The sequence below is a fragment of the Taudactylus pleione genome, unplaced genomic scaffold (assembly GCF_031769625.1).
Source record: "Taudactylus pleione unplaced genomic scaffold, aTauple2 ptg000671l, whole genome shotgun sequence".
Taxonomy (NCBI): Eukaryota; Metazoa; Chordata; class Amphibia; order Anura; family Myobatrachidae; genus Taudactylus; species Taudactylus pleione.
In genome coordinates, this window is record NW_028285073.1 from 5859368 (window position 1) to 5884976 (window position 25609).

Sequence of the window (25609 nt, forward strand, 5' to 3'; positions counted from 1 at the left end):
ATGATTGAATTAGGAATTAGCTACATTTTTTGTAACAATGTTTTTTTATTATTGAGACATATAAATAAGAAGAAAAGTAGGACAGTTAATGTAGCGATTTTGGGATAAGCATTTTTTTTGCTAGTACACATGTTACAGCAGAGGTTCCCAAACGCCGCCATTACAGGCCAGGTTTTAAGGATATCCATGCTTAAATCTAGATGGTTAAATAAAATTGACTGATGTACTAATAAAGTCGACCTGTGCTCAAGCATGACATCCTTAAAATGTGGACTGTAATAGCGGTGATTGGTAACCTCTGTGTGAGTATAAATTGTTATATATAGACTATTTGAGAAATTACAGATTTTACATTGTAGATACTATCCGTAAACCTTAGAAATTATATGCATGTACTTAAACTTTTGTGGTAAAATATATCATACACAGTTTAATAGTATAACTTATATAAAACTACAATATTTTGCTCAGATAGACCTAAGCAAATTTGTTTTATACTGAATTTTTAGAGATTATTGGACCATTAAAAATAATAAAAGAGTGCAAACAAGGGAGTGAACGGTAGTTGCATTTAGAGAGGGCTCAATTAATATTATGTGCAATGGTATATGTGGTCCACATCACCTTAGTAAATAATTGCCAGGGTCCAACACTACTGATAACAGTTTGCGTCTCTGCTTATGGGTTTTAGCATGTAGCCAGAGCTTGATATTGTCCCTCTCCTTGTCTTTTCCTACCCAGAATTCCCTTTCACCCCGACTCCTACAGAACAGACGGACAAGAGAGAATCCCCCATGTTCTCAGCTGCGATCATTGGAGGCGCAGTGGGCGGAGCATTTCTATTGCTAGCAGTTTCGGTGATCCTCTTTGTTTTGCTTCGGAGAAGACATCACACCTTCAAGGGGGACTACAACACTAAGAAGCACGTCTATGGAAATGGGTACAGTAAGGCAGGCGTGGCACAGCACCCTCCTATGGCGCAGAGCTTGCAGTACCCAGAGGATTCCGATGACGAAAAGAAACCAGGCCCAGTCGGAAGCAGCAGCTATGAGGAGGAGGAAGACGAGGAGGGATTAGATGGGCGCAAATTGGGCCCAAAGTATGATGATGAATCTAAGCGCCCCTATTTCACAGTAGAAGAGGGGGATCGATGCGGCTATGGTGAGGATAGAACTCTAGGGTTCCAATATGAGCCGGAGGATCTTCCTGACAGTCTGGTGCCCCAGAATGATGGTTCCTTCATCTCAAAGAAGGAATGGTATGTGTGAGAGGAACGTGCCAAATAAACTGACATATGTGGCTGGACACGCACACGCCCTGACCCATGAGATGGGGAAAGACCTAAGGCTGTTTGGACTAATGGTCACGTGATCGGAGCTTTGTCTTGTCTCTTGATATATAAATATAAAGTTTTTTTTTTGTTTTTTTTTTATGCCTCACAACTGCAGGGTCATTGTGACCTAGAAAATGCCGACATCTGGCACACGTCTACAACGCTGTCATAAAATGCCGCAAACCTTATAGACAGGGTCTCACTGTGTTGAGGTGCTCATTCTCACAAGTTGACACTATAACACAGCATGCTTTTATTTTACACCAGTTCAAACGCTAAGCCGTTGTGCGAAATGCTCTATAATATGACGCCATCATTAATAAAGAATGTAAAGACCCACTCATCAATATGTCACTGACACTCATAAGCAGAGCATACTACTGAACAGAGAGATATCCAAACATTCAGACCACTTCATAACAGTACGCATTCACTATGAGTAATGCACAATGCTACATATTCCCAATAAACAATTGTTAAATACAGCCTTAAAAAAATTTAAAAAAAATAGAGGAAAAAAAAAAAAGTACAGTTTCAGCATATCGATTTCTATCTCATTATAATCAAAACATCCAATCAATGCCTTCTTCCAATCCTTTCTCTCAAACACTGGAATTATTTTGGGGTACTTTTGTAGTTTTTTTTTTTCTTTTTATTATTTCTTTATGTACTTTTTGAGAACTTTTATTTCATTCCAGGGACAAACGAGGCTGCTAGGCCACCTCACATTTGATCCTGCATGTTACAGTGTGGGCAAATGGAAGTGGAACAGGTAGTTTCACAAACGTCTGAGTTTCCTGCGCATCGTTCTATTTCTGTTGGCATCACGATAGATATGTTTTGACCAAGACTCTTGTGTTAAGTTACTGACCTGGAACATTGCCATTGCTCCGACCCACCAAGCTTCCTTCCAAATAATACGGCACTTACAAAATGGCAAACGTCACCGTATACAGGACGCAATCAACAGCTGCTCTGTGATTACAAGGAAAAAAACAAAAACAAATCACTGGTTGAAAGAAATTTGCAAAGGTGAACTGTATTACTTTTTAACAAAATGGGGTCATGGTGCAAAGTACGCATTATGGCGGTACTGTAAGAAAGGTAACCTGATGTGCGTAGGACTACAACTTGCTTGACTTTTTTTTAATTATTATTTTTAAGATTTTGGTATCCTAAATTCGAGATTTGAACATTTTGGAATCCAACGGCCTTTATTTGAGTTAAATTGTCAATATACATAAAAAAAAAAAAAAACAACGTATCACAAATTACAGGACATCATCTGTATTGTATTGTGCATGACCTAAATTATAATTTTAGTTGCGCAGTTCCGGTGGAAATAGCAGATTGTCTGGATGAACATTCCTGAGCACTTTAAATAGTTTTCCAATTAAGTAGTTACATGACTGGGCAGCTGGTTCAACGTCCTACATAAGAATAGTCTGTTTGGGCCAATTTTCCACTGAGTACAGTATTTATGTTTTTGCTTCGCACTAACCACAGATCTTTGTACGTATCTATATTCATCCATTTACCATGCATAGTTGTACATTTTGGAAAATATTCATGATGTCATCCTTTATGTTTGCTTGTGTGTTTATGCATACATATGTCTGTACACCGGTGGCCGGCAAGGAGGCCAGATTTTGAGTATAGGTCAGGTAACGCCTATCAATCTCATAAACATGTGTTTTTATATTTTGCCTACTTGATACACCTGCTCCCAGAGTGTCAAAAAATTCTGGGTGGCCTAGTCAGGGTGACACCCAACCCACATGGTGCAAATCATATCATTATGCACCGGTGGGCATGTTGTGGTGGCACAGTATCCTGCACTGTGGGCCTCCACCATTTTGTATCATCACGCACAGTGCGTGTACCATGGTGGGGCAAATTCCCCCATCATGCCCTCTTCACCTGCAAATTACAAATTTTCTCTGGTGAACTACCTGAAATCCGGGAGCCACCCAAGAATCCGGGAGAGTCGCCATACATAGCTTTTGAATTTGAGTAAGACTATCACTGTAATCTGGCCTATTTGTGGAGCGATAATGGGAAATGGTCTTTGGGAGGAAAGTTGTTAAAGTAGTTTTAAAGAGCTAATGAAGCCACTTTTAGACATTTATGAAGGCCTGTGTATTAATGAGACAAATATCATCTGAAATAATGCATGCGTTTTTGCTTAACTAAATTTGCCCAGCATGTTGGCGTTGTTCTTCAGAGAAAGCATATATTGCACTGGATGATGGCGCTGCCCTGCCTTTATACAATGGGATGCCAGAGGTTGACGGAGTGGTAGCCATTACATAATGTAATATAATAGAAGAGTTCAGGGTTTTAGATCTCATTAGAAAAGTGCTTGAGAGATGTGGAAAATGGTTTTAGCTGCCTATAATTGAAGAAGGGAAAGTTGCTCAATAGCTTTTTAACCAAACTTCACTGTAGATAAGGGTAAGACGGAGCAGTGCATTCACCCATAACTCAAATATGACATCTCTATTTCCCGTTTTAGTTGTCCCTTAAAGCTGGGTATTTAGGTATAATGATAAAATTCCTCGCCCACTGCTTCCCACAGTTGAGCCCCAGACAAAATGGAGCAACAACCGAAATCTGGGGCTATGACACTGTAACACTGCGGAGTGGTGCATGAACCAATAAGAAACTGCCAGTATGGATCTGACAGCTTCTCATTGGTCTGTGCCCTTATCAGGAAGTGGTTTAGAATGGCAAGCAAGCCGCTCACCTGTGGCCACACAAGAACATAGACTTCAAAGACACTTACACCTTGTATTTGTGCACTCCATCATCCAGGCAGGGAGCGTTCTGAATGAGCTGAGCCTAAGCTGATGTTTAAATTGAAGCCGCTGTATTTCATTGAATTTGTGCCCCTTAGTGGTGGAATCAATGAGATATTTGAATTTAAAATATGAGACTGATGAGTATACAGGAATGCCATTTTGTGGCTTAGAAGCAAAAACAATGTGACTAGGGGCTCTACTCATCATGTTAATTATCGGGGTCTGAACGGAATGGACCCCGGTAATTAACATTCCTACTCTCTGTGAGCGCTGGGGCAATTCATCATTGCTCTGGCGCGGAGACAGCTGATTCGAAAATAAGCGGTCTCCCCTGAACTTTTCACCGCTTCCTTTCGTAGCCGTGTAACTAGTCCGCCTGTGTGACCTACAGGTCACGAATGTGCACAAGAGCCCCGGCGTCCGGCGGAAGGAGCCGGACAGGGGCGGAGGGATCCGAAAGGATCCATCTTCGCGACCTGGGACGCCTTCCCTATGCGGGTTGCGGGAACACTCTCCATCTGATGGCGAATTCTCCCGCAGTCAAGCTGGGAAAATATTGTATTTTTGGATCTTGATGAATTCCTGTCCCTATACTCGGGACAGCGGGCCACCCTGGGAGAGAAAGCTAAGCAGCAGATCTGTGATATCTCCTGCTTTACCTTTCTGATGAATGGTCTGAAAACTTTCTACAACTGCAGGTGAAAATGTTCTGCTTTTGTAGAAATGAAGTGACGATGAAGAGACCCCTAGACCAGAAAAATGCAGAAGTACAACACATTTTATGGTGCGCAGATTCACCATCTTTACCTTGGAGAATATTCCTACAGTGTTCCACCCTTTGCTACGCCTCTGTGTATGCCATTTTGTGAATGTTTGAAGTTAGACTAAAATGGACATCTACAAAATGAAAACCTCACTTGAGAGCACTGCCTGCTGTCACACATAACACTGCCCTCTTTATTTGCTGTGTGGCAGAAAATCCGACCCGATCACTTTCCCTTTCCCAGAATCAAGGGTCAGACACTGTGCAGCGGATGCAGGGTGAGTGACCCGGCATTTACGCCAGCTGCGTCTGGAGAGGTGGGACAGAGAGAGAAGGGTGTCTTAATATAAGGACATTAAGGGGCATATCTACGCTATACCTGCCCCCTCCCCCAGAATTTCCAGGGGACTTGCATATATGGGAGGGTGTATCCTGGACCCCAGGAAAGTGAACAAGTCTTCAGTGAGTGGGTCTAGGGGCCTGATAACGTGATTCGCTGTGAGTAAATGTGATCACGGCCCCACCTAACCAGCGATGTTTTGGTGAAATCATCAGACCCAGCCTGCCAACATGAACCTCCCTCTTCCGGAGAGGGACTTGCCAATGTCGGCAAGTATGTTCTACACAAATGCAGAAGGGGACACAGACACATATGCAAATAAGAAAGTTATGCCACTACTAAATGTGCTAGCTAACTGACAATGGGCCTGATTCCTTACTGGTCGATATTCTGATCGCAGCTGGGATTACGCACGCAGGTCCGTAATACTTAGCAATCCTGCGTATACATCGGGATCATCGAGTAACATCGGCCCCTCACGCACAATTACAGCAGGTCTGACCTTACTCAGAAATTGCTAACCTCGACGCACGCAGTGAGTACACAAGCTGCGTATGCCGTCGCAGTGGCTAACTTATGCACGCCCCTGTAACGGCGTTCAAACGGACAGGCACACCTGCGTTTCGCCGACCCCCCCGCCGTCAAAACATCCCCAAACGCTCACTTTCTATCAATCACTTTGCGATGGGTCTGCGTGGTCTCTGCGATCGCAGTGGTGCCTTTGCGTACTGTGATGTATGCACAGTAGGCAACAATCGGCCATCTGCGTGCGTACTCGCAATAGCAATCCGTAATGAATCGAGCCCGATGTTCAGTAATCCTTACTCCTTCCTTACTAACAGGCACAAGAGCACAATACTAGGGACACGGGATCACAAAGCAGGCACTTGTTCTGTACATCTGCAGTTTTCTGCATCCATAAATGAACCACTTGTACTTTATTATTAGATATTTATTTATGTTTGTTGACATCTCTACTATCGACATTCACAATATTGACATTTGACATGTCGATATTCAGATCTTGTGGACATTCTGAAGTCTACTTTACCACACACAATGAAAAGCATGATAAATAGAGATGCTTGAAAATATCCAACTGGTTTGATATTCAGTGGCTGTAAGGCCATGATCTTGTTTAAGTACGATCATCAATAAATTATGATTCCAAATTTATTACTCTCGTTAGTGGTTTTACATTCAACGTTTGAATTAAAAAAAAAAAAAATTTCAAAAAGTAAATTTTACAATTTTCCCAGTCCCATACGGTAAAAAAAAATCTGTGTTCAAGCTGGTTTGAAGTTTGAACATGTGCAAATTTTCTCAAATGTAGCTTTTTTTTGTAATAAAAAAAAATTGTTCGGGGGAATTATCACATTTTTGTACAGTTCAAGCGTCTCTAATCATAATTGAAATGTTCAGCTCTCACTTCCCATTGCACACATATACCACGTTCACACAGAAAAAAGGCAAAAACACAGTGTTTACCCAGTATTTGATGCAGGTTTTTTTTTGCCGGTCCCAGCCTGTACCCCCCCTTTACACAGAAAAGCAGATTCCCAGGTCAAGCATTTTGATCTGGTAATTTGAGGATCAACCCGGGTATTTCTTCTGTGTGTAAGGTTCAACCTGGGTCGCAATTCCCGGGACTTCGACTCTACCAGGGTCAAAGTCTTGTGAATTTCGACCCGGGTTGATTCTTTCACACAGAAAAAGGACTCTGTTGATCAGCACATTACCATGTCCAAATGCTTGACCCGGGAATTTGCTTTTCTGTGTGAATGGGGTATAAATGATAAACCTTTTTCACGAAAGCAAAGTTGGTGACTTAGAATTTATTTGGAGAGACTTTCAGGATATGCTAATTCAGGGGCGCTCAGAGGGAAGTAAGAAGGTACTATTAACCCGCTTCCAGCTATCTCCCCCACCTGAAAAATTCTCCCCTCTCTGCCCACTACCACTATGGCCGCATCTGTACAGCAGCACAACCGCAGTTTCCATTTGGGCAGTGAGAGAGAGGAGACTGCTTCTGATTAGCAAAGCCCCCTGAGTACCAGTGCCCATCGGAGCTCTCAACCGCCCTGTGCTGACTACTTGCGTTTTATGCTAGTTTCCAGATGCTTTTTCACTTGACAGCTCAGGAACAGGCTCCTTCTATGACAGGTTTACTCTACAGTACTGCAAATATTCATGTTAAAATAAAAATAAAATGAACAAATGTAATTGGCCTAATTCAGTGCACGTAATGTCGGTGTTGTATGCAAGCGGCCAATGTTTTCAGTCTGCGCCTGTGTTCGAGCCGCACTGTGCATGCTTCACAGAGGTTACCACATAAAGACGCAGACCGAAATTGCGTGCAGATCCATGTAATTTCAGTAAGCATTACTGGGAGGTAACGGTGGTGACATGCTATATGTAGGCGCGTCGCGCTCATGGTAGGTGCAATCTCTGATGGTGCATGCGATGGTGCGTCTAAATACACACAGCGGCGGATTAGCCCCCCAGCCAGTAGCCATCTCAGTAGGAAGTCTATCGGCTGCGGCATCAGCATAAAAATGTAGCGGCCGCTGCGTAAAAAGATGCGGCTGCAATAGAGTCCACCTCTAAATCAGACCATGTATGTTTAGTATTACAAGCCCATGTAGCTACAACAGCTTGTGAACATTGGGTTACCACTGCACTATACCATTCTATTAATAATGTATGGGTCATATGGGACTATTATTTATCTTCTTTAGGAAGCAATTGCCCCATTGGTAGTTGAAGCCAATTCTTTATTTTTTTCCATAAACATCACTTTTTGACAGAATTAAATCCATACTGTAATATCGTATTTCCCTACTGTGTTGTTGGTCCGTATAATGTGCATGCTCTGCAGTTTTCCACCTGCAAGTTTCAGACATCCATCACGCCCACAACAGCTTACAGTTTCATTTCTGGTACGCCATGCACAATAAACTAACACTACGGGCAAAATTTACTAAGCGGTGGGTTCTAAACCCCGGCGGTTTCTAAATGACACCAAAACTGCTGCCTAGTAATTTTAGCCCTAGTCCTGTTCTATTCTATTCTAAAATGTGTTTAAATGGCGGTTTTGGCCTTAGTATATCTGCAGATAGCAAAACCGCCGCCAAACCGCCGGGGTTTAGAACCCGCCGCTTAGTGAATTTTGCCCTACAATTCTCAGCAGGTGTAATACCAAAAGTGTGCTCCGCAATTGTCAATACATTATCGTATTTTGAAATCATTTTTGACTTACAACTCAACGCTTACAACAAAAAAAAACTCCTTTAATATCATATATAATTCAAAATCCATATTAACTAAAGTCCGTCCTTTGTTCCTGTGTTGGTCTGCACTGATACTATGTACGGGGGATTCAAATTTATCAGTGATAGCCAAACAGACGTTTTCATTTTTTCCAAACCTGACCGTAGAATAAAGGTATTTAATACCAGCTCCAATTGTGCACACCAGGCCTGATTATAAAGATGCATACTACTTTATAATAATGTCAGGGAAAATAATTACGCTAGTACCTGATTAAATTCTGCTCAAAGCTTTGGATTTTGTTCCTAAGGACAGAGGTTGTCTCTAGCTCTGATACATCCCCTGTTTGTATATAATACTGGTTACATTGCAATGTGTTCAGCCATTCTTTACATGTAACTTATTAAGGTGTACATGCCATCCCATGTATAAATGCACACATGTATTGCTTCACAGACCATTTCTTACGGTACGGATCGTCTCCTATCCTGTTTTTTAGGGTGAGGGGATGAAGAACCTGCTCAGCATCGTAATGACTTTTGTGCTGTAATTTTGTAACGGTACTTTCATTTGTTCTCTGTATTTTGGTTTTACAATTATCCTATGTGTAATATATGCTAGGTTGAGGGTGGGAATTCCCAATGTTGGACTTGGGGAGGATCAAAATTTGGTCTTGTACAATTAAGTGGATAAAAAAAAAACAAATGTGATGTACATTTTTATAAAATAAAGCTTTATAAAATAATTCACCCTGTATCACAGTATAAACTCTGAGGTACCGCTCTACTTTGTGTCTCATTGATACTGTTTATTTTATGCTGTACATTTATTCATGCCCTCATTTATCTCATTGCAAACTGTTAACCCATTGCTCCTCTGCCACCTACTGCCAGCCTCCACCATAGGGCCTGATGTACAGCTACACCGGGATGCAGTTATTATGCCAGCGTACGGGATGCTGGCAGTGAAAATACCGACGCCGCAATCCCGCCGCAGGACCATAATGCCAACGGTAATATCCCAGTGGACATCAGGATACTGGGGTCGGCATCCTGACCGCCGGAATCCTGAACAGACGGCACATAAGTATGCGCTGTTAGCCGGGGTTGAGGGTGGTTAGGATTAGGCACCCCCCCCGAGAATGTTAATGTTAGCATGCAGGGAAGAGGGGTTAGGCACCCCTGCTGGGAGGTTAGGGCTAGGCACCCTCCGGTAGACTTAGGTTTATGGTGCCGGGGAGGGGTTAAGGTTAGGCACCACTGGGGGGAACTTAGGGTTAGGCACCACTGGGGGGAGCTTAGGGTTAGGCACCCCCCCGGGGAGGTTAGGGTTAGGCACCACTAAGGGTGGGTTAGGGGGGACGACAAGGGAGGGTTAGATTACTTACCTCGTCTCGTCGGGATTTCATTCTGTCGGGCTTCCAGGGTTGGTATTCTAATCGGCGGCTGAAGAGCCGTCTGTATTTCAATACCATTCCAGCTACACCAGTTGGCGTGGCTGATTTTCTAGATTTTCACATGTTTTGCCCATCTAGTTCTGGATGTATGTAGAGATGTTTACATCTCTGCACATGTGGAAATGTGCTACATTTTTGTCCACTATTTTTTTCTAGCAATTCGCACCCATTATGCTGCCAACTCGGCATAAGACCCATAGGGGTATATTATTTACTAGTGTGGGTTTTTAGAAGTGAAGTTGTTGCCCATAGCAACCAATCAGATTCTACTTACCATTTATTTAGCACCTTCTAGGTGATAATAGCTAGAATCTGATTGGTTGCTGTGGGCAACATCTCCACTTCTAAAAACTCCATCATCTCTATCTAGATTTCTGCTTTTCACTGGCTTCCAGGACTTTATTACAAATTACAGTAGGTTCTCAAAATACCTGTTACCTATGCCCTTGCTAAGGCTCACCATTAAGTCACTACCAGACACACACTGGTTATGGAATTGTAGCTGATATAGATAAAATAAAAAATGCAAACAAGAAACTTTGGCCCTGATTCAGAGCTGAACACTCTGAGCAGAACGCACGCTCTGAATCAGGGCCGTCCTATTTAAATGTGGAGCGGCCTTATGGACGCTCGCATAGCTGTGGGTTACCACCCACAGCTTATGCGAGCGTCCATGATGATGATCGCGATGGTCAAGACCATCGCGACCATCGGGCTTGCGACGAGACCCTGCGGTAGGGTCTCGCTGCCGCAAGCCCAGGAGTGATTTTGGCTCTATCAGAGCCAAAGTCACTCCCACTGACATCATTACTGATGTCAGTGGGGCCGGACTCAGATGGTAGGCGTTCCCATGGGAACGCCTCCGTCTGGCCGCCACACCACTGGCACGCCCACCAAAGGGGGCGTGCTGTCAGTCACCATCGACAGCACGCCCACTTTGGTGCGAGACCCCGAGTCGTGCGAGCTCCCCCCGTCGTACGCATGCGCATTCTCACAACATCGACCCGCTTGCGAGCGAACTTTGCTCGCGAGCGGGTCTGAATGACCCCCCTTGCCTGAGTCTTGTGGCCTGATCAGCAGGATCTAACAATGCCATGACAATACATGTTTCTTGTTGGGTATTTGTGCTAAATGTTAAATTGGCATATTGTACTGCTTAAATAGGAATCCAGAATTATTACATGAAAAACAGATCTGCCTGTGAGGTAGAATTTCCCTAGGTCATAAAATCCATCCCGTATTTCTTTCTGATTTGCAAATAAAATAATCATGCAAAATAAACTGCACATTTTTTATTACAACAAATGAGACTGTGCAGGAAAAATAAAACCCATGTATGAATGAATAACAATACTGTTTCTAATTATTATTTAACAATGTTTCTATAATATGCAAGTCTGCATTTAAGCCAAAAGAAAAAATGAGACGCCTGACATGTACTAGAGTAGGAGTGGAGAACCTCAGGCCCGGGGGCCGTAGAAGGCCCACAGAATCATTTGGTCTGGCCCTCTGAGCTTTTTTCTGCTAACCTCATCTGGATAGCTGGGTGCCTAGAATGGCACCCTGCAGCCAGAATCTATGCAACAGTGCTGCCTGGAGCATCCTTAGGATGCCCTTACAGCTCCCCAGAGCATCCTCAGGATGCTCCAGGCATTGCTGTAATCACCGCCGATTGTGGTCCAACCCGGTGTAACGTCACATGGAGGGGCGCGGCCTACACTGGTTCCACGAATAATGTTATATATATCAAAATGGCTCTCGGCAGAAAAAAAGGTTCCCCACCCCTGCACTAGAGAGATAAAAGCTAAGTGCTGATTGGTTGTTGTTTTGCTATGGTTCAAGTGCAGATTTGCCCCTATGAGCTCTGTTGGTAAATAACCTGGAGTGGTACCTCCCTCACGGCAAATTATCTGACTTTATAGTCAAAAGTGTTGATTCTTGCTGTGATCATACTAACAACAGCCTGATTCAGAAATTTATGCAATGCTGATATTTTCACAGATCGAGCAATTGTTTGCAAATTCGCATGCACAGAAGTTGCGCTGCGCACGTGCAGCGATATCCTTGTGATTGCTCTTATACATAAGAACCACTCTCAAAGTGAGTGATAGGTAGTCAGCGATTGGTAACATGGGGTGTTAAGAAAAACGCAAGTGTCTGACCGTATTTTAAATGCCGTTTCATGGGCGTGCATAAATCAGCCGTTGCGATGGCCTTTACAGCATGTGAGCGCTCTGCGTGTCAGGAGCACTGCAGTGTTTGCGGCTGGTCAGACTTGACTTACAAGCTACGTGGATGCCCGATCTGCGTCGATGGTACCGATGTTGCACTCCATCGGCTGGATATGAGAAGGCAGTGGTGGGCGTCCCTATGCTCGGCTGTGCTTTGGAAACAACTTACTTTCGCAGCTGCGTTTCGTTCAAAATCGAAGCGATGGGACAAACTATACTAAAAATATATAACAATTTACTTTTTAAATCTTCTCTGCTTCCTATTCTGACGGGATTTGTCTGGCAGTACCATTCCTTTGCTTATGCCATTAAACTGTCACTTTAAGGGGTCTATTTACTAAGCAGTGTTAAGGGGCCTATCCATTTAATGACATGAAAGTCTGAACGTCCAGCGTGCAGACTTTCATGTCGCTAAGGTGCGGGCACCGCACTGGAAGACTTTCACTGAACATCTTCAGAGCAGGAGCCAAACCTCCCTATCTATTAACATTCAGTACCTTCGTCAGGTTGACCGGCATGTTCAATAGATAGTCGGGGTTGGCAAGGACCCAGCGTGCACGCGCATCGCTGGTCCTTTCTGGCTATCCACTAGCAGACTTTCTGCACGTTACGACCAAAACCTCCTGGTTTTGGTCGCATCGATCAGAAAGTCGACAAATGGATAGGCCCCTTTAGGAGACAGAGTGAAAAGTGATAAGAAAGTGATAAGGTGCCAGCCAATCAGCTCCCAACTGCCATCTCACAGGCTGTGTTTGAAAAATGACAGTTGGGAGCTGATTGGCTGGCACCTTATCACTTTCTTATCACTTTTCACTCTGTCTCCTAACACTGCTTAGTAAATAGACCCCTAAGTCTTGTGTAGAGTTTAAATACAATAGTAAAAGGTAGTTTGTAAAATGTTGGGACAAAAGTTTCTCTGAACCATGGAGATTGAGCGATTTGCAAAGGCAAAGAAGAAGCATTTCACATGAAGCAGTGCTGTAATTCAGATGTGATGGTTTAGAAAGACAGATATACAACTGATAGAAAAATGTCTTTGTTTAAGGTCTGTTAACCATATACCAAAAAGTAAGGATTACAGGGTTCAATTACATTGTTTTTCCTGTCTTATCTATTGTTACGCCCTGTTTGTCTTTTTTATTCAACCGGTGTCACAGCCTATTGCAGCACAGTCATTTCCAAAACAAAACTCATCCAGAAGACGTTTCGGATAAATACTGTCACCCATGCATGTACTCTTACCTTACCCTTTCCTTTCTCAGGTATCCTTCCCAGCCCTCTCCCATAAATAGGAGAACGTTACGGTTTCTGTCCCAAGAGGAATTTCTAGAAACAAAAATCTAGATCTTTTAAACAGAGTCACTGAGGTTGGGTAATTAATGGTGATTGAACTCAAGTACAAATAATTCATATTTTATATAAGTAATAATTGAGGGGGAGATGTATCAAATCTTCTACAGGGTACAATTGGAGGAGTTGTATAGGTAATGGGAAGTGCTTTGTGTTTAACATGAATTAGAGGGTGTGACGTATAACAGTATGTCGAAAAAATGGTTGAAAAAATGATTGAAAGAATGTATATATGTGGTATATTTCATGCGTGTAAAAAGGTGTGTGTGAGAAATTGGGTAATGAGTGAAATGGCATTCATCAAAAATCCAATATGAAAAAATATATATATATATATATATTTTTTAAACTCTTGGGCCTGGATGTACTAAAGCAAAAATGTGGTAAAAACCCTGTTTCCAGGGTTTTTACCGCCTCTCCATATGTACTAAGCCCCGGCCAACCTTTTTTCGGTGTGGAGGGTAACGCCAGAAAAACCTGGCGTTACACTATAGAAGTCTATGGGCTTCTTACCGAACCCGACGCTTCACCGCTGCCCCGCCGTCGCCCAGTGCTGGCCCCCGCTCACCTGCTCTCCATGGTTGCCGTCCCGTGTTCCTCCTGGGTCCTCCGCCTCTTCCTTCTAATCTTCTGGGTACAGGGAGGCAGAGGAGGGGCCCGGGGCTTCCTGCACAGGTGACTAGCAGGAGGCTTCCGGGGCTCGGTGGGGGTGGGGTCCCACAGAGACCCCGTCACCCGGCGTTGGCTGCTTCGCAAAGGGCAGCTCTTATCGCAAGAGCTGTCCTTAGCAATACTAATTGCATATGTTAGTACATATGCGATTTGTAAGGTTGCGGTGACTGGCGGAATGATCACCGCAAAATTAGTACATCCCGGCCTTAAAACCTACTTCTAAAAGTATAAATAAAATAAGTGGAGGTAAAAAAACAAAAAGTTATAAAACAAGTAAAAAAATTGGCAATTTTATTCCTAGGAATTGTACCATAGGTATATAATGTTATAGGTCTTTTTGCAGGGTGGTGAGATTCCTGCTGCTGTAGTGCAATGCCCCAGGAGACTATCCCTACCTTACCCTAATAGATGCCTTCTCGCCTCTGTAAGTAGTATAGCTGGTACTTCTGCAACTGCTTCGGTTCTCTCCTCGGCGCTTGTGTCTTAAATCGACAAGCTGCTGTGCAGTGTGCGCTCCATCTTCGGGGCGATGGATGAGGTGGAATACAAAGAGTGTTCGCACTGTTCGGGCGATGTGTTTAACACTTAGCACTGTGCTTTTCCAGATTGGAGAATTTTCCAGAATAAACCAATTAGATCTAAGCTATCTATTTATCTATAACAATATATAAAGTCACTGTTAGAAACTGATATATTATAGGTCGGTTTGCCCTTGTAAACTGAATTCCCATCTGTTTCAAAAAGGTCATTCCCGCCACAAAAACTCAGCGGTTTTGTAGTTCTGCACTAACTAAATTATATATATACAGTAATATGCCGGGATGCACGTACAATTGCAATTAAAATCACAACAGACAACTCTTCCAAAAAGAGATGTCCTTTGCGGTGTGAGGACTTCCAGGTTTATGATCCAGGAGTCCTTCTGTTCATGTGAGGCTGTCGGCCAGCACAAGCATCGGGGGACCCTGGGGTACTCTTGGATCCCTCTGAGGGAACTATGCGGAAAGCTCATAGACTTCTATTAGGCAATGCCATCTATAAATGGCATTTCCTATCGGGTACAAGCTCTGCAACGTTTTGCTTTCTGGAGTTTTGTATATATGGGAAATGCGTTCAAACCACATTTTCCAGATAGTACATCCCACCCACAGTGCCAACTAACCGTAGCCTGTTCAGCACACGGCTGTATTCCATTCCATTCCATAAGGGGATCTGGTCCACAAAAAAAAAAAGTGGGAACCTAACCCAGCTCTGTGAGTTCAGTATGATGTTTTTGGTCATTTATCTGTCCATTTTTGCAAATCAATCATTTACTAAAGTCAAAACCGACAGATAACTGACCAAAAACCCAGCTTTAGAACATCAGATCGACAATCGATACTGTTACATAGTGAAGAATAGGATTCATAGATTTAAAGTTTGGATTTAAAACCAACCAGATCCCGACGGAAAAATTATGGCTAACCCGCCCAAACAATAGACCTGCCTGTGGGAGGTGAGTTTGGGAAAAGCATTGCTCAGATCACTATGATCTGTAAGGAAAGAGTTAAACCTTTTTTTTTTTCTTTTAAATGCCCTGGACTTCTCAGCCTGGGCTGGTACTGGAAAATACGGGGAAAAAACTGTGTGGGTTTCCCTCTATTTTCCAATAACCAGCACCAGACTGAACGTGTCTTTGGGCTAATACCGTAGCAGGGAACACACAGCATTATGTCCCCCTGCCATCACATTAACCAGCCCCAAAGTGGTCAGCCGAGGGCTGGAATTCCACAGAAAGTGGGGACGCCAGAAATAGAATGTGGACCCTCTTCTGAGGATCTACCGGCCCTGGGCTGAAAGCTATTCCCTGCACCCGTGGTGGCATTTGGCGCAATGCTAATGTGTAGAAAAAAGATCATAATATTGTTATTGACAAGCAGACAACAGGTAACAACAAGCCTGCCCCAGCATGCCGCAACTTAAGTTAACAAGTGCCAGCATGCCCGGACATTTTCTTTATAGGCACCTGTAGTCTGCCTATAAAGAAAATATTAAAATACTGACAGTACTTCCACACTGAAGGTTGGAATAATTTATTTTAAAAAATCAGACTCACCAAACCCTTAGGCTGGCTCCTCTTCTGTCCATGTAGTAGTTCAATGGTCTTCAGAAAAAACAAAGTGCATACCCGAGCAGCACTATACATGTGATACAGTGCTCTGCGTAATGACAGGTCACTCCCGGTCACTGTCATAGGACTGAATGAGGGAAGTGCTGATTGGCTGAGAGCAAAATATTAAAATAAAGACAGTATTCACACGCTGAATATTATTTTATTTGATTTAAATAAAACACCTTCAGACTACCCTCTTTGAACCATTTATTACCCACATAAGTCTACTGGTAAGGTCCAGCCATGTAGTATAATGGGAATATTATGTATATGGATTTGTTTGATGTCTTTACATTGAGTACAAGTCTATAAGAACTATCTGGTTTTCTGAGAAGGCTGACCATCCATTCTGGGTGACAGGGGTCAGTTTTAGTTTAGTTTTCTCTCACCCAGTGCCAACTTGAGAGCAGCATCCAATTGACTGTTGTTTTGTTCTTGTTGTAAAATTGAACCAGGGCCATTTTAAGAAATGATGGGGCCTATTTGCAAGTTATTTCCATGGCCGCCACATAAATATGGAGACAAGCAACTAAATACTATCTCCATATACTAGATTTTCAGTTATATCAGCTCCAAGGCTCCTGCCCTCCCCTGGCATAGCTTGATATAGTACATTCCCAGTTGGGCAGTGTTTTACTGATTTTTCTATTCACCATGTAGTGTTTAGCCCCACTTCTCAACCGCACTCTCACTAAGTCACTACTTGCATTGCGTCCTGGCACTGTACAAATCAGAAAAGCCTGTCGGCATAAGTGGTAGGTGCAATGGCCTTGAGAAAGCAGGCCTGGGATCTCCTTCAATATTTGGAAACTATAGCATGGTTCTTTGCTTTTCAACTGTTCTCCTAATTGCTCTGTGAGAAACTGGCATGGCTTCAATGCCAGCTGGTGGCGAGGGGGCGGGGCTTCCATAGTCACTCAGTCCTGTCCGTCAGTGTCAGTGACTGTGCTATGCTATGTTATTATGCTGCCAGGAGCCGGCCAGGGTGAATCTAGAGTGGCCAGGTTCTGGTCAATATTGGCGGCAGTGCAGGGGCCCATATCCACCCCTCATATAATCGGGCCCTGGTCAATTGTTGTGGCCAGTAATGCAGATTATACACCAATATAACATCACAGGAGCTGAGGCAGAGTTGAAAGTAAAATGGATGTACAAACATGCTTGAAAAAGCATTATGAGATCTGCCTCTGTATCAACAGCATACAGGCCTGTTTTACTACAAGTCATCAGCACCAGCAAGTGCCAATGATTCACCTCCTAACAGGCATATATACCCCTAAATGTTGTTCTCAATGAGCCGCATTTCCGTCCTGCGCCTTAGAACACCCTTCACACCCCAGTCGCACTTTTCAGTCGCATATGTAGATGTAATCAGAGTGCATTTGAATCTGCAGTCTTGTATTTTCTTACACTAAATGTGTAACCATGCACAGTGCAAACTCAGGTAAGATATGCTAGGCCTACTTATCTGGGCATCAGCCCCACAAAAGTTAACTCAGCCTCTTTTATTACAGGAGACCTGAAGGCGAATAGGCTGATTCAGATATGCACGCAAGTTGGCCGCAAGTACACAGACATTGCGTGTATGGAACTAAATGTGGGTATTCGTACATATGCCATGTTTACTGCGTAGTCTGCAATTCTTTCCACACACCTGTACTAGACTTATCCTACATACCAATGTCCCATTTAAAAGGGTAATGCTTTTATTAGCCATGTCTAACTAGTAAAAGCATTGCCCTTTTAAATATTGGGCATAAACCGTATCAGAAGCGCCAGGTTTTACAACTCGATGATTCATAAATAAACCCCTCAGGGTCCATAACCTAGTAGTTCTGATTTAAATGGTAAGAGTTTTAGTTCTTCCTTGCCATTTTTATGCCCGTTATTTTACCTCATTTACAAGAGGCGAATGGCAGACTGCTGTCTCAGATTCCCAGTCTACTACCGGTAATATAGAGTCATCTAAGGTACCACTGACAGATTCTTCCTCAGAAAGGGACTTATGCTGCCCAGACACATAGCGATATGTTACCCGATCTGGCCGATTCCGCCACATTGGAACGACAAAACTTGTAAAATATGGCCAAATCCTGAGTAAATCGTGAGTCCCCACTCACGATCACGATGCGATGCGCGTCCCCACTGGTCGCACATCGCATCTTAAGTTCTTCCGTGCAGTAGGGCAGATCTGACAATCTGGGAACCGATGCACTGTGAAAGTCTGGATGCAGGTGAGATCGTTTGAAGATTGGACACCAAATCGTGTGCATATCGTGTGCAGATCGTGCGCATAGCTGCCGGGGAGAGTGTCAACGGAAATCGTACACATCGGCTGATTGTGAGCACATCGCTATGTCTGTGGCAAGCATTACACGTGTCGGTATGAGTGACAGAGACTATCTTCCTATGCCTGGGCAGAGTGCCAGTATGGTACTATCAAACATAAATATGGAACTTTGTGGATATCCATAGTGATACGCAAACGAGGTCTGTTGAAAGTCTTGTTTTTTCTCCCCCATTAAAAAAAGAGACCTGAGCTGGATGAATATCACTGTCAGAGGCACCTCTGACAGGAAATCCTTTCTTTTTCGTAACACTCCCTGAAGATGATGAAGATAAAGAACGAACAGGACGTGTCCTCTGTCTTTTAGATTTTACTGTATAAACAAACTCACTAGAGCGGGACATAGAAGAGAACAGCAGTGGACCAGTTGCTGTAACTGATACTGCGTCCTCCATTATCCCCGCTGTAGAGAAATCTGAACTAATCAGATGCCATTTCCTTAAGGGCTTGACTCCAATTAAGTGACCATGGTCCACCTAGGGAGAGGGGTGTACAAGAATTGATAGGCTCCAGTTCTCTGGGTGGCTGGCAATACCACCAACTCCGGAAGGAAGTACATGAGTGCCCTCCCTTAGGAGTCTTATTTACTAAGCAGTGTTAGGAGACAGAGTGAAAAGTGATAAGAAAGTGATAAGGTGCCAGCCAATCAGCTCCCAACTGTCATTTTTCAAACACAGCCTGTGAGATGACAGTTGGGAGCTGATTGGCAGGCACCTTATCACTTTCTTATCACTTTTCACTCTGTCTCCTAACACTGCTTAGTAAATAGACCCCTTAGTGTGCTGGGGTGGTCTCCCACTGGGAAAATGTGGAGATGATGAGTCCCTTTGGGCTGAGGTTTTCCTACTTGGTTGTTGGTGTGCAATTGTCCAAGCATATGCCTGGGAGCCCTTGAGTGTTAGCCAATTTAATCTGGGATGATGTCCTGACTCAGAGGGAGATGTGTCAAACCTTCTAAAATGGACAAGTAGAGAAGTTGCCCATAGCAACCAATCAGCTTATAGCTATCATTTTTAAAAAATATTCAGAATAAAATGATAGGTACAAGCGGATTGGTTGTTATGGGCAACCTGTTCTCCCCCTGTTCTCTTTAGAATTTTTGATACATCTCCCCCTCAAATACTTACATTGTGGAGTTCTGCATGTTCTTTAGTCTTCTCTTAGTAGCATGTTATGGGATGTAGTTAGCGGTATATCGAATTAGACTTGCTGGTATGCTAGTACAGCGATCTACAGCAACATAACCATGACGGCTTTACAAGTTTAAACATGATGCTTTACCATCATGTTAAAATTTGTAAAGCCAACACACTCACAATGCTATACAACGCAGTATTAGCATGCCGGCATGTCAGGTTTGACATACCACTGTCCTCCTTCTGCTTGTCAACATTTTAAATGGCAAATAGCTATACCGGACCTGCATGTTCCAAAACAGTCTGATTTATACACAGTGAATAGATGGTTGTACATAACTTTGTGACAGGCTCATTTTGTTTTACAAAGGAGGCGGAGCTCGGAGCAGAGACCTGCAGTGTTACCTGGAGCTCCCCCTGTTGGCCATTTATTTCCACAATGTTTTTTTTTTTTGCTACACTTGTGTGTTGGGTAACAACCACCAAAGAAGTTTAACTTCAAAATCATTTCCATGTTCCATATACAGTATCTGTCTGTCCTTGTCAGTCTCCCTAACTATTTGTCATTGCAAGGGATAGACAACAGCATAGCTCTGTATTCGCCGCACTCATTGATGTCAAAGCAGGTTTTTTTTTATAATATGCTGTGAAAGACATTACTGCAGATGTAAGATGGAACATGCTTTGTCAGCAAGTAGACTTGTCAGTTTCATATGGATCAGGCGTTCCATGCTCTGGAAATGGTGCCTCAGCAATTATTTATAGGTCATTGATATGATGTTCAAGAGCAGCGCTAACGCTAAGGTTGAATATTTGTCACTAGCCTGATTAAGCACCAGAATAGTGCAGGGGTGCATAAATATAGCTTTGTGGATGGATGGGCATGAACATAACTTGGCTTCAAAATGTGCAGTTTAGCAGCTTTTCATTTGTAAAATACATTCTAAGGGCCTGATTCAGAGGTGCTTGCTGTTTGCGAGCACTCGCTCTGAATCAGGGCGTTCTTTTTTTGATGAGTGGCCTGGCAATTGTCACGATTATCTCGACCATCGGGCTTGCGGTAGGGTCTCGGCTCCCGCAAGCCCGAGTGGACTTCCTGCTCTAATAGAGCAGGAAGTCCACTACTGACATCACGAGTGATGTCAGTAGGGCCGCCCACAAACAGCAGGCATTCCTAAGGGAACGCCTGCGTTTGTGCAGCCACCCCGCCTACAAATTGGGCAAGCTGTCAATCAACATCGACAGCCGCCCCGTCTTGTAGTGAGCCCTGGAGCGACGTAGCTAGGGTTCGCCGAAGGCGGCGCATGCGCAGTGGGGGAACATCGACCCGCTTGCGAGCGCTGTGCGCTCACGAGCGGGTCTGAATCAGACCCTAAGTTCATATTTAGCCTGTAAGAGCACATGGGGTTTACACGTATTCTAGTATTGAAATTAGAAGATAAATTAAAAAGAGAATAGTTGTCTCTCCTGATGGGGACAAAATCATAAAAAAATAAATAAGTAAAACAAAACATATTCATTGGTAAAGTTATTTTAGGCCTTATAAAATTAAACCAAACCTCTAATACATGACATACAAGGTATACATTTATAATTCTCAGAACAAAATTAAATATACAGTTTGTGAGTTAACTTAATTACATATATCAGTAAGGGAAATATTGTGGAAGGATGACAGAAGGCATTTTATATGCCTGTTGTAATTTAAACTACTAGGATGTGTCAGAAAAACCTTTAGAAGCAAGAGATAAAAATGTAAGGGGTGTCCCCATTTTATGGCCTAATTTGAGCCCTGTAACAGTTAAGGGTTCGCCCCCATCTAAGCCTGAAGTTGTTAGTAATGGGCTGGTAGTTGGCCCCCACTAATCCTGGAGTTGTTGGTGATGGGATAGTAATTGGCCCTACTTTCCAAAGTTGAAAATAATTTCAACGTGGTACTGTGTATATTCACTAAATTTAGTTATACAGTAATTAGAGATGTGGCTGGACCCCCGTGTTTTGGTTTTGACAAAGCCACCCTCAAATGTTATGGTTTTGACAAAACCACCTTTCAGTGTTTTGGCTCGGTTTCGGTTTTGGATTTCTTCAAAATGGATAAAAACAGCTAAAATTATGTAATTTGGACCTGTTTACAGGTACTCGATACTACTCGGAACCCCAAAAGTGATCCAGGCTGGGACTTGGTTCAACTCAGAAACCCAAAGTTTGGGTGTGTTCTGTTTTCAACGAAACCGAACCGCTCATCTCTAATGGTAATGTATGTACACATATACAAACATGTCTTACTCAGACATGTTGCTGTTTGTGCGTTACGTCACAATGACATAAGCACATGTATGCATGCATTTCACACCATTTTTCGGAATACACTTCCAGGTCTTCTATGGTGAGACACACTAAAGGACGCAGTTACAATAGATATGCTTAATTTCACAACTAGTCTGTTCAGGACAGAGCATAACATATACAATACAATGTGTGCTTGACTCTGTAGCCTATGTAGATAAATTAATCTTGATGTGCTGTGTTTTTAATGACCTTTTAGAAGTATGATTACAGAGTTAATTGCCTCATTACACTAGTAAGTGAGGGAAGATCCCTATAACTCTCCTCGCTTGGAATTTTAGCTTTTGGTTGATGTGGATATTTATTAACAGGACAGACACATTTGTTACTACGTGAGAATGCAACTGGCAGATGGAGGTTCAGTCTGAGTTTTATACAATTGTTTAACATAATCTAGAACATTAGACCATCACCTGCTGAGATTGCCTTTTTGTCATATCTGTAAAACCTATAGTGGTAGCATAGGGCAGCTCTATATAGTGTAAGGGGATGAGGAGTAAATTATTGTAAATGGGTAAATTAAGTTGAGGGAGATTTATTATGATGTTGCTGATGGAGTTATTAATGTTGAGGCCATGATATTGTATAACCCTCACTAAGATGCTCTCTGTATCTATGGTGGACACTTTGTTGCTCTTTGTATTGTTTGTCAGTCATCGGAAAGCTCTGTTTTGTTTGGCACTCACTGTGATGCTCTCTGTATTGTATGTCAGTCTATTTTGGTTGCAGTCTGTATTATATTGTAGTCACTGGGATTTTGTCTGTACAGTGTCATGGTCTTTAGGATGCTCTCTGTATTGTATGTTGATCACTTGGATGCCTTCTGTATTGTATAATGGTAACTGAGATGCTCTCTATACTGTACGGTATCAGTGGGATACTATTAGCATTATTTGGCAGCCTCCAGGATGCTCTCTATATTTAATGGTGGTCACTGGGATTCAGGGCCTGATTCAGAGCCGAACGCTCTGACCAGAGTGCTCGCTCTGAATCAGGGTCCTCCTACCTAAAAATGGAGTGGCCTCCTGGCCGCTCGCATAGCTGTGGGCGCTCGCGAGCGGGTCTGAATTAGGCCCTCTGTCTTTGAGTTGGTGATTTTTACTAATTACTGGCACTACAAATGTATCAGCCAAGGATATCTGGAACCGTTCAATAAGCATCAATTCAATATACTTTAAACAGACCAGCACTACAAATGCATAATGTTGTATGAAACACACAGTGGGCAATGCAGAGGTGAACTAACCTTTTTTGTGTGCAGCGTGTCTTGCATGTTTTTGCACTGCACGTGTTAAGGAGGCAGGTATATGCAAGTATGGGCAATGCAGAGCCGTATGCATTAAGTTGCATCTCCACTTGCAACTGAATTATTAGCAGAGTCATCCATAACCTATTTGCAGAGTTTAGAAATGACACAATGATGGATATCTGGACACGGAGCCTATAACTTGTCAGCAGAGTGTGAAGTGCGAGTGGACCTGCTGGTTATAGTAGTCTTTCAGACAATTGCTCTGCCAGGATACAACATAACAAAAAACAACAAATATGAGAAAGCGCTGGGTAAAGGTATGAAATTTATTAGACAAAATAAAAAGCCATAAAAAATGAACAATCACAGTGTATCATCTAAATGCATAAACAGATTATACGTTATAATAACACCAATGTAAAAAAAAAAGTCCATTCGTGACTCAGACTGCGTTATTGGACCAATAAGCACATTTGCTCAGACACGCTTTAGTCATTTTCAGCAGCATATAATCGGATCAGATAGCTGTGCAATAATGCGAGTTAAATGTGTCCAAGCATAAAATTGTTGTGCAATATTGCAGTGGTTAGGTCTGTCCAAGCAAACAGGTTGTTAGTAAGTGCAGTCAGCATGGGAAAGTAGGAGTTTAGGCAAGCAGAATTAGTAAAGCAGTAAATACACAAATCCACATTAAAGTCAGCTGCTGGTGAGAAAGCTGACTGTGCTAACTGCACACAGCAGTCAGTCCGCATGTCACCTGTTTAGGTCGGTGTCTCCCAGCGTCCCGGTTAGTGGAAATAGCCGTCTGGCTGACCTGCTCCCTGTGTGCGCTGCAGTGGCTCGGGACTCCAGGCTGTGTTACTAGCTGGGCTACAGCTTCCTCGTGCCGATGGCCGTAATAGTATCGGAAGAGATAGATCCCCTTCCGTTTCTGTACGATGACATCATCTGCCAGTGTCCAACATCATTTCCTACCATCCAAGTGGGCATAGAGGGGGAATATAATCATGTAGCGAGCAAAGCGAGCCACCGAGCCTGCAGCATGACGAGCGAAGCGAGCCCCCAAGGGGCCAACTTCCTTATTTTCGTGGAAAGTGTGGGCAGGAACGGCTAGTGAAGGGGATTTATACTCTTCCGTAATAGTATAGCTGCGGTCTCTGGCTGATCAACAACTTCCTGGTCTGAGGTCACAATGGCAAGTCACCTGACTCGTTTCTCGGCCATTAGGAGGGTGTTGAAAATGTAACACAGTTGTCGGTGCTGGTGGCGGCTAGCCCACACATGGTACAGCTTAACCAGTTCATAGATTTATGGAATCAGGGAAAACAACAAGTAGCATTCAACACAAGGAAGTCACAGGTGTAACAAACAGCAGTATGTGTATATATATATATATATATATATATATACTGTAACACGGGGTGTTGAAATGAGGATTCCAGACAGGCTTGTACTCGGTAAAGCAGTGTCTTTTATTGGCACCAGACACTGCACTTTAGCGTATGTGAGTTTAGGCCTGCACACATACAGGCACATAACATGACATAGACAAACAAACATAAAAGTCTCAGCACTCCTTGTTCTAATCAGTCAGCAGTGGCCTGCAGCCACAATTTGGGCATGCTCTCCTTTGGATCCTAGCACTTCAACACTGTGTCCCTACTTCCTGGCTGCTACTCAGCATCAGGGCAACAAGCATCAGGTGTGTGAGAGTTTTAAACCCTTCCTGTGCCACAGTGATTATTCCAGCTGGGTCCGTGTAAATGTGAAAACCTGGAACTCCACACATCCACTGCTAATGCAGAACGCATTAGCAGTGGATGTGTAGAGTTCCAGGTTTTCACTCCAGCCTCCTGATTCCACCAGAATGTGGGCAATTCAGGGGAGAGACAACCCCACTCACCACAATATATATGTATATATATATATATATATATATATAACATCTATGAGCAGCCTGGAGCTTAGGGTGTTGCTGGACATTGTAGTGCACTGGGCATGATAGCGGTATATACACCGGTGGATGGCCGGCTATGGTATGGAATGTCTCCTGGGCCCGTCATTTCTCATAGAACGCCAGGAAGGAACTCTGCATGGGGACGCCACGCATGGGTAATAGTGCATGTCAGTGGTCAGGCCTGTCTGAGATATGGCAGGTCTTAG

At 43.2% G+C, this 25609-nt stretch overlaps 1 protein-coding gene across 5 annotated transcripts in view; it reads left to right on the plus strand.

The window, feature by feature from the left end:
• The window catches only part of NECTIN1 (nectin cell adhesion molecule 1), a 239712-nt gene that overhangs the window by 87985 nt on the left and 126118 nt on the right, over window positions 1–25609 (plus strand). The window contains exon 6 of one of the 5 annotated variants that reach the window (XM_088455815.1): window positions 742–9252. The exons of the other annotated variants lie outside the window; for them this stretch is intronic. Within the exon in view, the coding sequence (XP_088311941.1) occupies window positions 742–1268 (527 nt within the window). The 3' untranslated portion in view covers window positions 1269–9252. Of the gene's footprint in view, window positions 1–741; window positions 9253–25609 lie in introns of those variants that run through there. 5 annotated transcript variants of the gene reach the window in all.